Source organism: Leopardus geoffroyi, chromosome C2 (assembly GCF_018350155.1).
Source record: "Leopardus geoffroyi isolate Oge1 chromosome C2, O.geoffroyi_Oge1_pat1.0, whole genome shotgun sequence".
In the NCBI taxonomy this organism is placed as follows: Eukaryota; Metazoa; Chordata; class Mammalia; order Carnivora; family Felidae; genus Leopardus; species Leopardus geoffroyi.
The window spans coordinates 82726770-82742802 of NC_059333.1; the positions used below are offsets into that span (position 1 = coordinate 82726770).

The following is a 16033-nucleotide window of genomic DNA, read 5'->3' on the forward strand; positions in this document are numbered from 1 at the left end:
GGAGCTCTGACACAATTAATGGATGTATCATATCTGACATACAGAAAATATTCAGTGTTTTCTGAAACCATCTTATTTTTTTATGTTTTGAAAGTTTTTATTTAAGTAATCTCTACACCCAACATGGGGCTTGAACTCAGAACTGAAGAGCTGCATGCTCTTCCGACTGAGCCAGCCAGGCACCCTTGAAATTATTTTAGATTTCAGCCTTCTAAGATGAATATTCAAAAAGGAATAAAATTCATAAATATACAAGGTCTTATGTATTTAAAAAGTATACATACTTTTATATATATATATATATATATATATATATATATATATATACATACACATACATACACACAAGGTCTTATGTATTTAAAAAGTCATTATCTTTACCCACATCTAGAATTATTATAATTACCGATTTTTCCCCTTACTTTTTCTTTACTTAAATTCTTTTCCTCTCTCTCCCAATTTGATGCAAATTATTAAAATGTCCTTTATTCAGTTTTCCCAACTCTGAACATGACACCTCATTTTATTTTACTTTACTGAAACTGCCTGCCTAAAATAGTGTTTTCCATGATCTTATCTTGTCAGGGCTGCCTTTTACAGTTAGTGGATTATCCATGTACCTTATTTTGCAAACTGTCAAGACAGGATGGTTAGGCAACAGTGTTCTATATATATATATACATATATACATATATATATATGTATATATATATGTATATATATATATGTGTGTGTATATATATATATATATATATATATATATATATATATATATGTATATACATACACACACACACACACCCTATTTGGGTCCTGCATGTAGGCAACAGACGGAATGAAAGGAAGACAAAGACAGACATTCCTTATCAGCCTCACAAAGAAGCCCCTTAAGTCTGGGCTACCTGCCTTCCAGGTACAGAAAAGTGATTGAATAGCAGCCTGCTGGGATCTTTGTGCTTTGAGATCCAAACTGTACACATTCTGATCCACCAATACTTAAAGATACTACTGCTTTCAGATTTAGCAAAGTTCACACATTAGACTATTTTAAGTATTCTTATAACTCAAGGACAGTAAGAATAAAATTAAGGAAAACGATAAAGAATTACCATACCATTAAGAGAGGAAATAAAAAGAGGAAAAGAAAAACTTCTAGATTAAAAAACCCAAACAGGACTCTCCTTTCCTGACTGTGGATCCTGAGCACTAAAAACCAGCTAAGAAAGGGGACCAAATTATCAAACTTGGTCACTCCTGAAGTATGTATGAAGTTTACATCCCACAGGACTGTGTTAATGAAAGCATTCTCAACTTTTTCCCTCGATTTTTACAACGTATTCATTATCTTCATAATGTTCCTTTATATGGTAAGCATGGCAGTGAGGAGATAGTGTATAAAATGTAACCTGGTTTTTAACTCCACAAAGATATTTATTAGTTCATATTGCTGTCTTTATACATTCTATATTTGTGGTACCAAAGTAATAAACCTATCAAGCAATTTAGATGAAATTCAGAAAAGGGAGAATTTCTGTGTAAAGAAGAAACCAGAATCTCATGGGAGAGGTTTCTTCTACTGAGGTAACTAAACATTCTTTATCCCAGATTATTCTGGACACTTCTGGGAAAAGGTATTTGGTAAAAATAAACATAAAACCTCTTCCAAACACTTGAATTCTAAAGTTATATGGAAAGAACAGAAGGATCTGGACAGAAGTAAGAGATGAAAATCAGAGCTCTCCATATTGCACTCCCCCAGGGGGGGCTCTTGATCACCTTAATTTTTAAGGAAAAATTCTATTTTTCCCTATTCTCGAAGTCTGCTTTGCCTATTGTTGGGAGAAACCATTAAATTAGCAGTACATCTAATTTCATTTACAGAGCCAAATAAAATCACATTTGGTTGGCATTCTCAACTTAGTTTTCAAAAAAACTTGAGTGGGTCCTTATAAAGCAAATAACTCCAGGCAAGAAATATGAAATGAGACTATCGGTTTTCCCATAAACTTCACAGAGTTGGCACAGAGTTTAAATAAGAAAATGCCTGTGAAAAATGTGAAAACTATCAAATGGTACAAATGCAAGGAATTATTGTAAATGATAATAGCTTGCCAATTAAGACAACGTGAAGTCTAGTTATCACAAACACTGCAATGAATTATATCTGCTTATTAGTATATCTTTCAAAGTATACTTTGCTTAGGGCAGATCTCCTCAGCATATTCTGGGCTTAAGAGTAACGTGCTAAATAGCAAAGAAAAGCCACAAGTAATGTATAAAGTCTGTAATAGCCATAAAATCTAAATCTGAACATACTTCAAGAGAATTTCTGCTCTTTCCATATACCAAAATTGACCCCATCCTCTATTTCTCCATCCCTAATTTGTTTTAACTAGTTCCCAAAGACTTTCAAAGAAGGAAATAACTAGATCCTAGAAGAAATCAAGTTTAATTGTGTGTATAGAGCTCTCTTATTGCCAGCATTCATCATTCTTTAATACTACTCTTTTCTTACCCTTTGTGCATATTAAAATATTCTCTAAGACCAAAAGAAAAGAGAAGAGGTATTAGAAAATATGTTTCATCAATGATCATAAAACAGGTGAAGCACTTTACCTGTCCTCCACCTAACCAACACACAGAATTGGGAGTGCTCATCCCCTCTGGAAAGCTCACTGAAAGAAAGAAGCCCAGGATACAGAGAAACCCCATGGCTAACTGGCTATCATCTAGAATGATGACGCTTACAAATAAGTTAGCAGTGTTCATTTATAAACCTGCTCATACCACCGTAATGTTACTGGATTTTAAAAACTTAATTAAACAATACGTTAACTGATGAAATACAGTGACCAAAAAAAAAGTTGTTTCCATGAAAAGTAAATTAATGCTCACAAAAAAACTTGGTAAAGGTGTTTCTTTGAAAATCTGTCCCGTAATAAGATGTGGACAAGACAACTGGAGAAGATTCAAGAGTTGTTTTGTAAAAATCTGTAATTTTGCACTCCTCAACTGATTCACAGGTGCCTAAGCTTTTACCATTTTTTCTTTTAAGTAAAAGTGCAAATTTTATATGACTCATTACTGATGCAGGTTATTCCAAAAAAGAGCCACAGACTTCCAACTGGCAGATACAAATTCAAAGAAAAGTCTTTGGACTGTATCAAAGGATTAAGGAGAAAATGAATATTTGTATATTTTCAATTAAAATAAAACACTGAAGGTACACATACATATCTTTATAATTTTTAACAAATCCCTGCTTTAACCAGTTTGTTAGCTGGATTTTTTTTAGTAAGCAGTTCATAAAAGGGCACCAACTGTAACTGACAGCATTCTCTTTCAACACTAAAAAGGTCAAAAGAAAAACAGTCACTCATGCAAACCAAAATTACTATACCTTTTCCTTTGAATCCATGGAGAAAAGATCAAAAGAAAGAGAAAAGCAAGAAATCAGTCAAAAGTTCAGAGAAAAGACAGGTAAAATTTCAAAAGCATAAGTGACAACCTTTAGTTATTTCTGGGAATGATACTAAATGTGATTAACTGATTTACGATTGCATTCAGATATTGGTTATGGCAAAGAGAAAATGCACAATATTCAAATTATAGTACAATAAGTAAATCCAAGTCCAGTAAGTTTGGTAGAAATAAAAACAACTTCAAAAGATAATCTATGAAAGTATACTAACAATCCCCCAAAATAGGAAACTAAGAGCCCCGGAATAGAGACACATCTTTACAAAGATTTGAATTTTGAGATCCTGTATAATAGATAAGAACCAAGATATATAATAAATATCATATACCTACAGTCTGTAAGAATAGGCAACATACATCACCTCTAAGAAGCTTATAATTATCACTATTTTAATGACCCACCTCTAGTCCAAAAAGAAACTAATGTTACTTAAAACAAACATAATTCTTCTGCTACATTTTTCCTACAATCACCAAAGATATTTAAACAAGACCAGATTTAACCCGACCTCTAATCTAGACACTTCATAGTATCATTATTCTGACATTTGTTACTGCCATTAAAATGAGTTTCAATCCATTTGTTAAAACTCACTGTCCAAATAATTTGATTCTACAAAAATAATGACAAAAAGTTAATAACTGCATGCTTAAAACCCCAAAGCATAACCAGAATATTATCATTCTTTCTCGAAATATTCACTTTGGCATACTTTCTCTTGCATGAGACTGTAGAGAAAGATTACTGTTTCATCATATCTACAAGAAAGCTGTTGAGGGGCACCTGGGTGGCTCAGTCAGTTAAGTGTCCGACTTCAGCTCAGGTCATGATCTCATGGTTCCCGAGTTCCAGCCCCATGTCGGGCTCTGTGCTGACAGCTCAGAGCCTGGAGCCTGCTTCGGATTCTGTGTCTCCCTTTCTCTCTGACCCTCCCCTGCTCGAGTTCTGACTCTCTCTCTCTCAAAAATAAATAAACATTAAAAATTTTTTTAAAAAAGAAAGAAAGCTGTTGAGACCTAAAAAAATTAAGAAGCAGGCCCAAGGAAATTAAGGAGACAGTAGCAAAAGACATCACATACTCTTCTGTTGGTTTTTAAAGTATTAATTTTAATTTGTCGCAGTAGCTTTACATGAGTTTGCTTATAAACAGACACATATTCCTATAACTTTGTGGTAAGGAAGGGATGTCAAAGCAAACAGAGTTGAGGAAAAGTGAGCATTAGTAAGCAAGAACAAAAAAATCAACTTGCATTCTGCTGACAGACAAACATACACATTATACTCGATCCTCATTCATCTTAGTTCTTCTATTCTTTTCTTCATATATCTTGGAATTTGCCTCCTTTTCTCTCAGGACAGACTTGCTGAGAATGGTGAAAATGCACTGATGTAGGATTCAGTGTTTCTTAATTCTGAACTTGGCTCTGTGCAAATCTCTTAACCTCTCTGGTTCTCACCCACCTCATGTAAAAGAGGACTGACCTAAAAAGTAAGATCCTTTCCCCAAATTCTTTTGATCTAACACCAATTCTGCTCCCAAAGGAAAATAAGCATTCTTACACCTGATAGGACAGCAGGTGGCTAAAACTTCCCAGAAGCAATCAGGTTATATCACAAGTGTTTAAAATGTTCATACCCTAATTCATTCATTCATTCATTCATTCATTAAATGTATAAAACCTGGAAAAAATAAAAAAAAAAATGTTCTGACCTTAAGTAATTCTACTTTTAAGAATTTGTCCTAAAGAAGTAATCAGGTGCACAAAAATGCAGTTACAAAGATGTTCATTGCTATACTGTTTGTTTAGAAACAACCTATAGTAGGAAATGGTTAAGTAAATTGTGGTGAATCCATTTAAAAGAATACTGTGTAGCCATTAGAGATGATGTTACAGGTGAATATATAATTACATGGGAAGATGTTCATTATGATAAAAAGCAGGTTACAAATTCACATGATTCCATTTTAGATGTGTACATATACACACACATGTACAAAATAAAAGATTAAAGAGCCATATAGAAATGTCAGGGATTATTCCAGGATGCTGGAATCTGCTATTTTATATCTTTAATCTTTTGCTCATCTCAATTTTCTACTATAAACACGGATCAATTATAAAATAAGAAAAAAATTATTGAAAGAATCAATTCTAAAGTACTCTCAAAAGAATTATATTTTTGTATCCATTCTTCCTACCTCCAAACAATAAAGCTTTATTTAAATCAATCACCTTTGAAAAATCGCATGATAATTTAGATTATTTGTAAACAGGAATTCAAATTGTTATGAATAGGAATTCAATATTTATAAGTAGGAATTCAAAAATTGCTCAAAAACAAGGGAAAATAACCAGTTTTTCATTCATACGGTAAATAATGATGTAAGCCCCACAGAGATCAAATTGCAGTACTGTTACTAAAGTATTCCCAGGTGATCCTTCTACAAATCCTGTAGACTCCTTAATAAAATACAGTGTTACTGGGAATTCCATTTAGGAGAGATGCAAAAGACTTAAGATTCAGAAGAGAACAATTAAAACTGCCAGACAAATATTATCTAACAGTTTTTAAATTAAAAAAAACAGAAGAAAATGTACTGCTCATTGTACTAAATTCAAAAGCAAAGAGTAATGAAACTAGGGTTATTTCGTCTCAGGTAGAAAAAGAAAGAGAAAATACTTAAGACTATCATCTAACATACAAACGAATGAATGTTATATTCTCAACCAACAAACACATGTGATTATGGGCTAGAAAATTTTCAATTTAGAGGAATTTACAATGTAAATGAAAAAGAACTTATTGTCAGTTTGAGTTACTAGAAAATCCTGTGAATCTCTCTTCCTGAAGATCTGCTAGGATATGATTTAGAATCAAAAATCACCACCACCACAAACTGAGGCAGACAAGATGACAACCCAAGGTCCCTTTCAACTTTATATTCTTTCTGTCTAGGTCTGTAGAATCAAAAGATATGATATGATAACTTATAAATTCTTAAAGAAGAAAATCAACTTGCAATGAGCAACAAAATGAACTTGGGTCAAGTAATTTTAACTATAAAACTACTGACTGCTACTTTTCAAGTCTTCCTGTTTTTGTTTTTGTTTTTGTTTTACAAGAATATAAAGTTTACAATTAAACTGTTATTAAAAGATATAAAATATAAAAGGATACTTAACATTCACAATAAAGAAAGTACTTAGAAAATTTACCAAATATTAAAGCCAATCCATGAGATGTACCCACTGCTATCAGACTGGACACTGCCTGAGAACAAAAGGGAAGATTATGTTTTGAGATATTACATTGAGGATCTTGAAACAATGCGAGTTGAATTTGTTGGTTTTCTTTCCTCTAGGCACCAGATGACATACCAACTATTATAAATAAGGAGAATTTCATCTAGGAGGCAAAAGGGGAAATGAAACTCAGGACCTTTAATTTCTGGGAATCCCTCTAAATTTACTCTAAGGGTAACAATATCAAAATATCATATGTTCAACATTATAGGCAAAAACACACCACTTCTATTCTAAAGCAATTTAAAAAAAAAAAAAAAAAACTCAGAGGTCCAGACAAAGTAGGAGGCACTTATGCTACCCAACCAAGAGCCAGCTATGAGGTGTGGGAAAGGGGTTGATAAAGCCCTTCAGTTTATTCACAGGAGCTAAAAGGCACCAGAAATATTCAAATTTCAGCCCACTTCCTCACCCATTAACTAACTAATAAGAAAGCTACAGGAGGCAGCTGGAAGTATTCAGGAAAAGAGGGCACTAGTGTGCTTTCAATATCCCCGGTTCTCTATAATCGCACCACAGATTTACTATTTGGCAGGCCTGGCAATGGAGTTCAGAACTATTAAATGTACTATTTACCACAAAGTGATTTCACCAAATGCTGTGTTCCACTCCCTTGTAACCAAAGGGAGGCCAAATCACAGAGGGAGCAAATTTACTTGGGCATGGGAGGACCACATATAAATAAACCTGGAAAAGGCTAACCATTATTCCATTATATGGAAGAATAACAATACACTAGAAACAGAACATTCAATATGGAAAAATGTTAAACCTGATTACTGGCAGTAAATGACTTACGAATTTATTATCATAATAATTTATGCAATAACTCTGAACATTAGAAGAATAAATCTAAGAAAACCCAATGAAATAGAATGCTTACCTTTAAAGGATTATTTAAAGTGTACTTACAATTGCTGTAGGCAAGCCAGCATCAACTTTGTCCTAAGTGAAATTAAAAAAGTATTTGAAAACATACTCTCATTTTTAAACAGAAAATGATATAAGCCCCTCTCTTTACATAAACTTTAATCCAAATCAATTCAGATAAGAGATGGGATCCTCATTTTTGCCCCCAACTAAGAGAAACCACAAAAGTTGTACAGACCAAGAAAATATAAAGAGCATGAAAGTGGATCATTTTATTTTACTAACGGTAACAAATGCTTTAAGAAAGGCATGATTATAAATGAAAACGTAAGAAGAGAGAGGAAAGAAGTCCTATTTTCAATAACATGGATACACTCTAAGTAGTATAGGTTACAATGACAGGAGTACATAAAGATTTTAGAAAAGGGAAACATGCTACAGATATTCTTTCTCTAAGCTTCCTATCCAGCAAATTATCTAATAATCCTTCAATAAAACCCAAGCTGGGTGTATTCAGTCAGTTCAAGCAAGCATCAGAAAATTAAAAATTAAGTGCTGGTCCCAGCTCCATACCAGTAACTCTATGACCTAGGGAAAGTCACCTAACCTTCTGGGTATTAGCCTCCTCATCTGTTAAAGGAAATAGCAAATAATGCCCTATGTACCTCAATAATTTGTCCTGAGGTACAAATTATATGTAAAGTATCACGTAAATGTCCAGTTATCTATTTAATGCTTCTATAGCTTTAAATAGTAAGAGCTTACAATAATTAGCACCATAGTAGCAAAGAGCTTTCATGTACATGTATTACACTATTGACTCTCAATCTGGAAGAGATAGACAAAACATGTATTATTCTGATTTTCCAGACTAAGAAAACAGAAGTTTTAAAAAGTGTACCTGACTTGCCCAAGATTATTCAAGAAGTGATAGAAAACTATGTCTCAAACTCAGAGTTTCCAGTTCCCAGACCTGGCTCTTTATATCATTTCTATAGTTCTTTTCTATGTCTGTCCCTGTCAATGTGGTCAATTAGTTATTATAATCTCTCAGAAGGCAGAATCAATTTTATCCAACTTTACAGAGTGTCCTGGGAACTAACTCAAGAAACTTACTCTAGTGCATGGGAGTATGAGGAAGAACAATCACAAGGCTGCTATGTTCAATGTTCTGGATGGAGGATATACCCCACTCTGTATGGATATGTGTATGTAAAGTACACCTAACATGCTTGACAATTAAGATGCATACAATAAATATCTGATGAATGATTGATTTGTGTCCTGGATAGGGGAAAAGAATGAAAGAGCAGATAAAAAGCATACTATATTCAAAATGGAACCTGAATAATGAAATGAGAAGTCAGCTTCCTTTAAAAGCCAAAAAACCAGGGGTGCCTGCGTGGCTCAGTCAGTTAAGTGTCCGATTCTTGGTTTTGGCTCAGGTCATGATCTCACAGTTCTTGGGTTCGAGCCTTGCATCAAGTTCTGTGCTGACGGTGTAGAGCCTGCTTGGTATATGTGCTGCCGAAGCAAGCACAAGCCTGCTTGAGATTCTCTGTCACTCCCCCACTAGCTCTGTCTCTCTCAAAATAAATTAAAAAAAAATTTTTTTTAAGCCAAAGAAACAGACATATGCGAAGCACTAGAGATTACAGAATTTTGCATCACAACATCATAACTGCATTACAATTGTCTGGTGTGTCTGGCAAAAGATGGTGTGGCAACATCTTAGGGTAATGATTCTCAAAAGCCAGGCTACCTTGAAATCACCTAAGATACACATTCCTGTTATACTGTTAAAACGCAGATTTCCTATGCTATACTACTAAGATTCCAATTAAGCACGTTTGGGTGCTCAGGAATCTGCATTTCAATCAGTACCAGGAGATTCTTACACAATGGACGCATTTCGGAAAAAAACACTGTGCTAAGGCATCTCTACTACCTTAGGCAATCATAAAAGTGATAAATACCCTTTGAAATTAGTCTAAACAAATTTAAAATACAGTCATCTGTCATATTATTTTCATTTGTGAATCAGAAGTTCACAATTCCAAAAATTCCATCTCTCCTAACTGTTCTCTATGCGTATGGACGACAAAGCCATTGTGAGCAAGGCCCCAGGCAGCCCTAATAACACCACTATCCACATGGCTGAAGGCATCATTGAACAACTATTCAGGAGAGATGCCCAAAAATAAAACTAGCTTTACATGTTAACACACCGAACATCACAGAAAAGCATACAATTTAAATTGAGCTGGTAATTCAAAATTAGGAAGGCAGAGTATGAAGACTGTCATAGGAAAAGCAGTTTTCATTTTAAAAGACCAAAGGAGCTCAGCCATAGCAATGAAATAAGAACAGAATGCAAACACTCTGGGATTTATTAGAATTTTTCCCTCCTCTTCAAGAGGGAGAAGAAACCCTTTTAAATAACAGATTTATCTAATCAATGTTCAGCGTCTGAGTTTTAGTTCAGTCTCCATTATTCAAAATATTTTTAAAACTGCACAGGTGGGTCAAATGACTGTTCTGGTTCATCTTGATCTTGAAAGGAATGAATTTCATCACCTACATAAGGATTAAATTCAGAAAACGTCATGGAAATGTAATCCTCAACAGGTGGTTCCCATTCTAGCAAATATGAGTTACTCTCCACCTAAAAGAGGAAGGACAATTGCCCAGGTTTCCTCCATTGCTTGACTATCTATTTAAATTGACTTCATGATATATAAGTTGGGTCGGGGTATACCAACTGCCCACAGAGGACACCTTTTCTTATTTTTTCTTTTTTTGTTTGTTTGTTTGGTTTGGTTTTTATACGAGCTTTCTCTGATAAATATGACAATTGCAATGCAGTTATGATGTTGTGATGCTACTCCTGTATCAATCTCTTCTTACCCTTTTGGGAAATCAAAATTTTGTCCAAACTGAATTTGCAAAATACCAATTAAACTCCATAAAAACATTAAAAAAGTCAAAGTTCCTGGGACATGAATATGTCACCGTGGTTGCCATCATCATCATCATTATACATAAGATCTATACAATGAATTCAGAAAACTAAAATTGAAAGACTACATAGAATTATAGGCTCTGAGGTCAAAGAAAAATTTGATAAAGCCTACCAGAATCATCATCTATTGTCTTGATGGTCTATTAAATACTTTTGCATGAAATCAGTGCTCTAAAAAATGTTCAAAAAAGACCGCAGATATTCTGTTCTAACCATTATACTCTGGCCACATTCACCAATACCACCCCCATTTCACAACAAAGCAGCACTACAGTTGGAGCCAGAAACCCCAATTTTGAGTAATTATTCTGCTATCTCCAAACTCAATGATGTAAGACAAGTTAATGTATCACCTTTCTGAGTCTCTCTTCTCATTTGTAAAACAGGATATGGCTTTCCTTACGTTCAAAGTTGTAAGAGTAAATAAAATAAGGTACATGAAAAGAGTTTTGTGAATTACAAAAAAAAATCACTGAGTTGTAAAAGATTCTGATCAATCATTTCTCCATATGAAAAGACTAAAAAAAAAAACAAAAAACGAGCACTCTAACTCAACCAAATACACAAGATGGCAACTAAACTGAAAAGGAATTTAAAGAAAAGGCAGATAGTGTTCCTTTTAGGCTTGCTGCCATATTTCATTTAGGCACACCAGAGACTCTGAGCAGACCTTTATTTCATGGCTGCACTAATTTCTATGTCAAGATGTATAGCCATGTCTTATGAGTCAAAAACAATCACACAAAACCCATGAAAGCCAGATTCTATTTTTTTTAAGCCTCGGGCCAAGAGAAGTGCTGTGCTTTGTTTTATGCTCATTCCTGCTTCATTATGCCATTGCAGGTTACAAAGCTGGGAAAGAGAACAAAATACTTACAGCTGCAGACACTATCTGGGCAGAAATTCCCTTCAAAAGTGAATGTCGCATAACTGACCCATGGAGTGAAAAAGAATCAGGTAATTTCTTCTTCCTAAAAGAAGGGGGGGGAAGCATTTAAGAATATTAAAAAAAAAAAAAAAAAAAAAAAAAGTCTTTTTTGAAAGACCAAAAAACACATAAAAATAAGGAAAGCAGAAAACAACACTGAATGTAATTTGTAGCTCTGTTTGCAAAGAGGTATTGAGAGCCTGACAGTCCTAAATTAAGATGTTGTACTAAACCCACCTTGAACCCCAGAGAAGCACAAGTAGGAAAGTGAATAAAGCCATCACTTCTTTTTCATTGATTCAAACTGTTCCTTCCCCACCTAAAATATGGCAAGAGGTTTTACTCCTCACCATAAGGTTGCCTGCCCTGCCCTACTTGTCTACATTACCTCTCCCTTCCTTCCACCTTTGCCCACCTTTCTGGCCTTTCTATCTGTAACTGCCCTCTCTCATTCTTCAACCAAGCACCTCAAATTTCACAGTCCTCTCTGCTGCTCCTACTAATAGTTCCTTTCACTTACCCAACTCGTCAGCATTCAAAAAATAATATCATCCTTTACCAAACACTGAGCACCTCTATCATGTGACTAAAAGTATGCTTCAGGCATACAAAAATAAGAAAGGCAAGATTCCCACTCTCAAGGACCTCACGGCATAGCTAGAGGGACCAATAAGTAACTCACTCTTAAAAGATAAATGTTAGAGGGGCGCCTGGGTGGCTCAGTCGGTTGAGCGTCCGACTTCGGCTCAGGTCATGATCTCACGGGTCGTGAGTTCGAGCCCCGCGTTGGGCTCTGTGCTGACGGCTCAGAGCCTGGAGCCTGTTTAGGATTCTGTGTCTCCCTCTCTCTCTGCCCCTCCCCTGCTTATGCTCTGTCTCTGTCTCAAAATAAATAAAACATTAAAAAAAATTTTTTTTAAATGTTAGAAAAGAACAATGGATAAAGCACTACAGAAATGAAATAAAGAAGAGTTTAATCCTATCTATTGGGGGGATATCAGGGACAACTATAGAAAAAAAGATGTCTGATCTAGCCTTGATAGACAACCAGGAGTATGGCAGGCAACAAAAAAGCACAAACAGAGATATGAGGATGTCAATGTGTGCTGTGTGTGGAGGGAATGTAAGTACCCAAAAGGCATTGACCAGCAGGATGGGAGTGGGGGTGCTTAGAGATAGGTCAAAATAGTGAGCAGGGTCCAGACTAATGCTACGCAAAAGAGTTCTGACATTAAATGAGACCAAAAAATAAAGACTATATATATATACATATATATATATGTATATATATATGTATATGTATATATGTATATATACACACACTCTTTTTTAGTATAGTTGACAATGTTACATTAGTTTCAGATGTACAACTTAGTTATTTGACAATTTTATACATTGTTATGTTCACAAGTATAGCTAGCAGCTGTCCCATTCCATTGTTATTAGAGTATCACTGATTGTATTCCTTATCCTGTGCCTTTTATTCCTGTGACTTATTCATTTAAAAATATCATAGGGCCGCCTAGGTGGCTCAGTTGGTTAAGCGTCTGACTCTTGATTTTGACTCAAGTCATGATCTCACAGTACAGGAGTTCAAGCCCCATGCTGGGCTCTGTGCTGACAGTACAGAGCCTGCTTGGGATTCTCTGTCTCCCTCTTTCTCTGCCCCTCCCCCACTCACAAGCACACATGCACGTGCGCGCACACACTCTCTCAAAATAAATAAACTTAAAAAAATCATTTAAATTATCATGGTTCCATACAAATACTGAGATTTTGTTCTATTTCTATGAAATGTGCCACTGGGATTTTGATAGGGATTGCACTGAATCTACAGATGGTCTGGAGAAATATGGACATCTTAACAATACTAATCCATGAACACAGGATATTTTTCCATTTATTTGTGTCTTTAATTTCTTTCACCAATGTCTTATATATAATTTCCAGTGTATAGCTCTTTCATGTCCTTGGTTAAACTTATTCCTAAGTATTTTCTTGCTTTCGATGATACTATAAATTGAATTATTTTATTCCTTTTTCAGTATCTCATTGTTAGTATTTAGAAACACAACTAACTCCAATTAGCCAAAGCAATCTTGAGAAAGAAGAACAAAGATGGAGGCATCACACTTCCTGATTTCAAACTATATTACAAAGTCAAAAACAAAACAGTATGGTACTTGCATAAAAACTGACACAGAAACCAATGGAAAAGAACTGAGAGCCCAGACATAAATAGTTATATATACAGCCAACTAATATTTGACAAAGGAGCCAAAAACACTCAGTGGGGAAAGAATACAGTCTCCAATAAACGGTGTTGGGAAAACTGGGTAATCACATGCAAAAGGAACTATACCCCTATTTTATATCACTCACAAATTTTATATGAATTAAGTGGATCAAAGACTCAAATATAAGACTTAAGCTATAAAACTCCTAGAAGAAAGCATAGGGGAAAAGCTCCTTGACCTTGGTCTTGAGGGCAATGGGTTTTCTGTATATGACACCAAAAAAGAAAAAAGAAAAAAAAGGGGAGGGGGGGCAACAAAAGCAAACATAAATGAGACTATATCAAACTAAAAAGCTTTGGCACAGCAAAAGAAAATCAACAAAATTTTAAAAACCCATGGAATAGAAAATATTTGTAAACCAGGGCACCCTGGGTGGTTCAGTCTACTGAGCATCTGACTCTTGATTTTGGCTCAGGTCATGATCTCACAGTTAGTGGGATCCAGCCCCACATCAGACTCTGAGCTCACAGCACTTAAAAAAAAAAAGTGCTTAAAACTTGAAAGAAAGAAAGAAAGAAAGAAAGAAAATATTTATAAACCATTTATCTGTAAAAGGTTAATATCCAAAATATACAGTAGTTCTCCTTTATCTGGTTTCAGTTACTTGTGGCCAACCACAGTCTAGAAGCAGATGATCCTTCTTCTGAGGTATTGTCAGGTGTCAACAGTAGCCTAACCTGATGTCAGGCCTTCATTCTTTACCTCACTTCATCTCATCACAGAGGCATTTTATCATCTCAAGTCATTGTTAAGAAGAGGGAGTACAGTACAAAATATTTCAAGAGACCATGTTCACGTAACTTTTATTACAGTATATTGTTATAATTGTTCTATTTTATTATTGATTATATATAATCTCTTACTGTGCCTAATTTATAAATTAAACTTTATCGTAGGTATGTACAAAAAGAAACATAGTTTATATAGGATTCAGTGCTATCTGCAGTATTTACAGGAAGAAACATAATTTATATAGGATTCAGTACTATTTGCAGTTTTAAGCATCCACTGGAAGTCTTGGACTGTATTCTCAGCGGAAAAGGAAGACTACTACATACGGAACTCTTACACCTCAACAGCAAAAAAACCCAAACAACTGAAGTTAAACACAGGCAAAGGATCCGAACAGACATTTTTCTGAAGAAGACACACAGGTGGCCAAAAAGCATATGGAAAAATGTTCAGCATCACTAACCATCAGGGAAATACAAACCAAAACCACAATGAGATACTGCCTACGGGGATGGCTATTATCAAAAAGACAAGAGATCACAAGTACTAGTGAGGATTTGAGAAAAGAGAATCCTTGTGTACTGGTGGCAGCCACTATGGAAAACAATATAGGGGTTACCCCCAAAATTAAACATAAAATTACCATATGATCCAGAAATTCCACTTCTGAGGATATATCAAAAAAAAAAAAAAATCACTATCTCAAAAAGATATCTCCACTGCTGTGTTCATTACACCATTATTCACAATAGCCAAGATATGGAAATAATCTAAGTGTCCACCTTCAAACAAATGGATAAAGAGGTGAGACAGACAGACAGACAGACACACACACACACACACACACACATACACACACATCATTCAGCCATGATAAAAAAAGGAAATCCTACCATTTGCAACAACATGGACAGACCTTGAGGGCCTTATGCCACATGAAATAAGTCATACAGGGAAAGACAAATACTATATGATCTCACTTACATGTGGAATTTTAAAAAGCCTACCTCATAGAGGCAGAATAGAACAGTAGCTGTCAGGGGCTGGGGAGTGAAGGAAGAGTGTAGATGTTGGTCAAAGGGTACAACCTTGTACTTGTAAGATAAGTTCTGGGGATGTAATGTACAGCATGATGTAACAGCATTATCTAACAATAATGTATTATATACTTGAAAATTACTAAAAGAGTTAAATGTTCTTACCACAACAGAAACGGTAATTATCTGAGGTAATAAAGGTGTTAACTAACCCTATTGTGGTAATCATTTCACAATACATAGTATATCAAAGAATCACATTGTATATGTTACATTTAACCAATGTTATACATCAGTTATATCTCAATAAAGCTGGAAAAAAAAAACATTTATCTATTTGTAGGAGATAGTGATGAACAGG

The 16033-nt window shown here is 34.8% G+C and overlaps 1 protein-coding gene across 11 annotated transcripts in view; it reads right to left on the reverse strand.

The window, feature by feature from the left end:
• Positions 1-16033, reverse strand: part of VPS8 (VPS8 subunit of CORVET complex) — a 250706-nt gene that overhangs the window by 216040 nt on the left and 18633 nt on the right. For 8 of the 11 annotated variants that reach the window (XR_006718470.1, XR_006718471.1, XR_006718469.1 and 5 more), the window contains exons 5-8: positions 11556-11649; positions 7699-7731; positions 6700-6754; positions 3401-3406 (exon numbers count right to left, since the gene is read on the reverse strand). Coding sequence is in view for 8 of the 11 variants with exons in the window: in XM_045502716.1 (XP_045358672.1) it covers positions 3401-3406; positions 6700-6754; positions 7699-7731; positions 11556-11649 (188 nt within the window). In the remaining 3 variants the exon portion in view is untranslated. The remainder of the gene's footprint in view (positions 1-3400; positions 3407-6699; positions 6755-7698; positions 7732-11555; positions 11650-16033) is intronic. The other 3 variants (XM_045502714.1, XM_045502712.1, XM_045502718.1) reach the window with 1 other exon arrangement.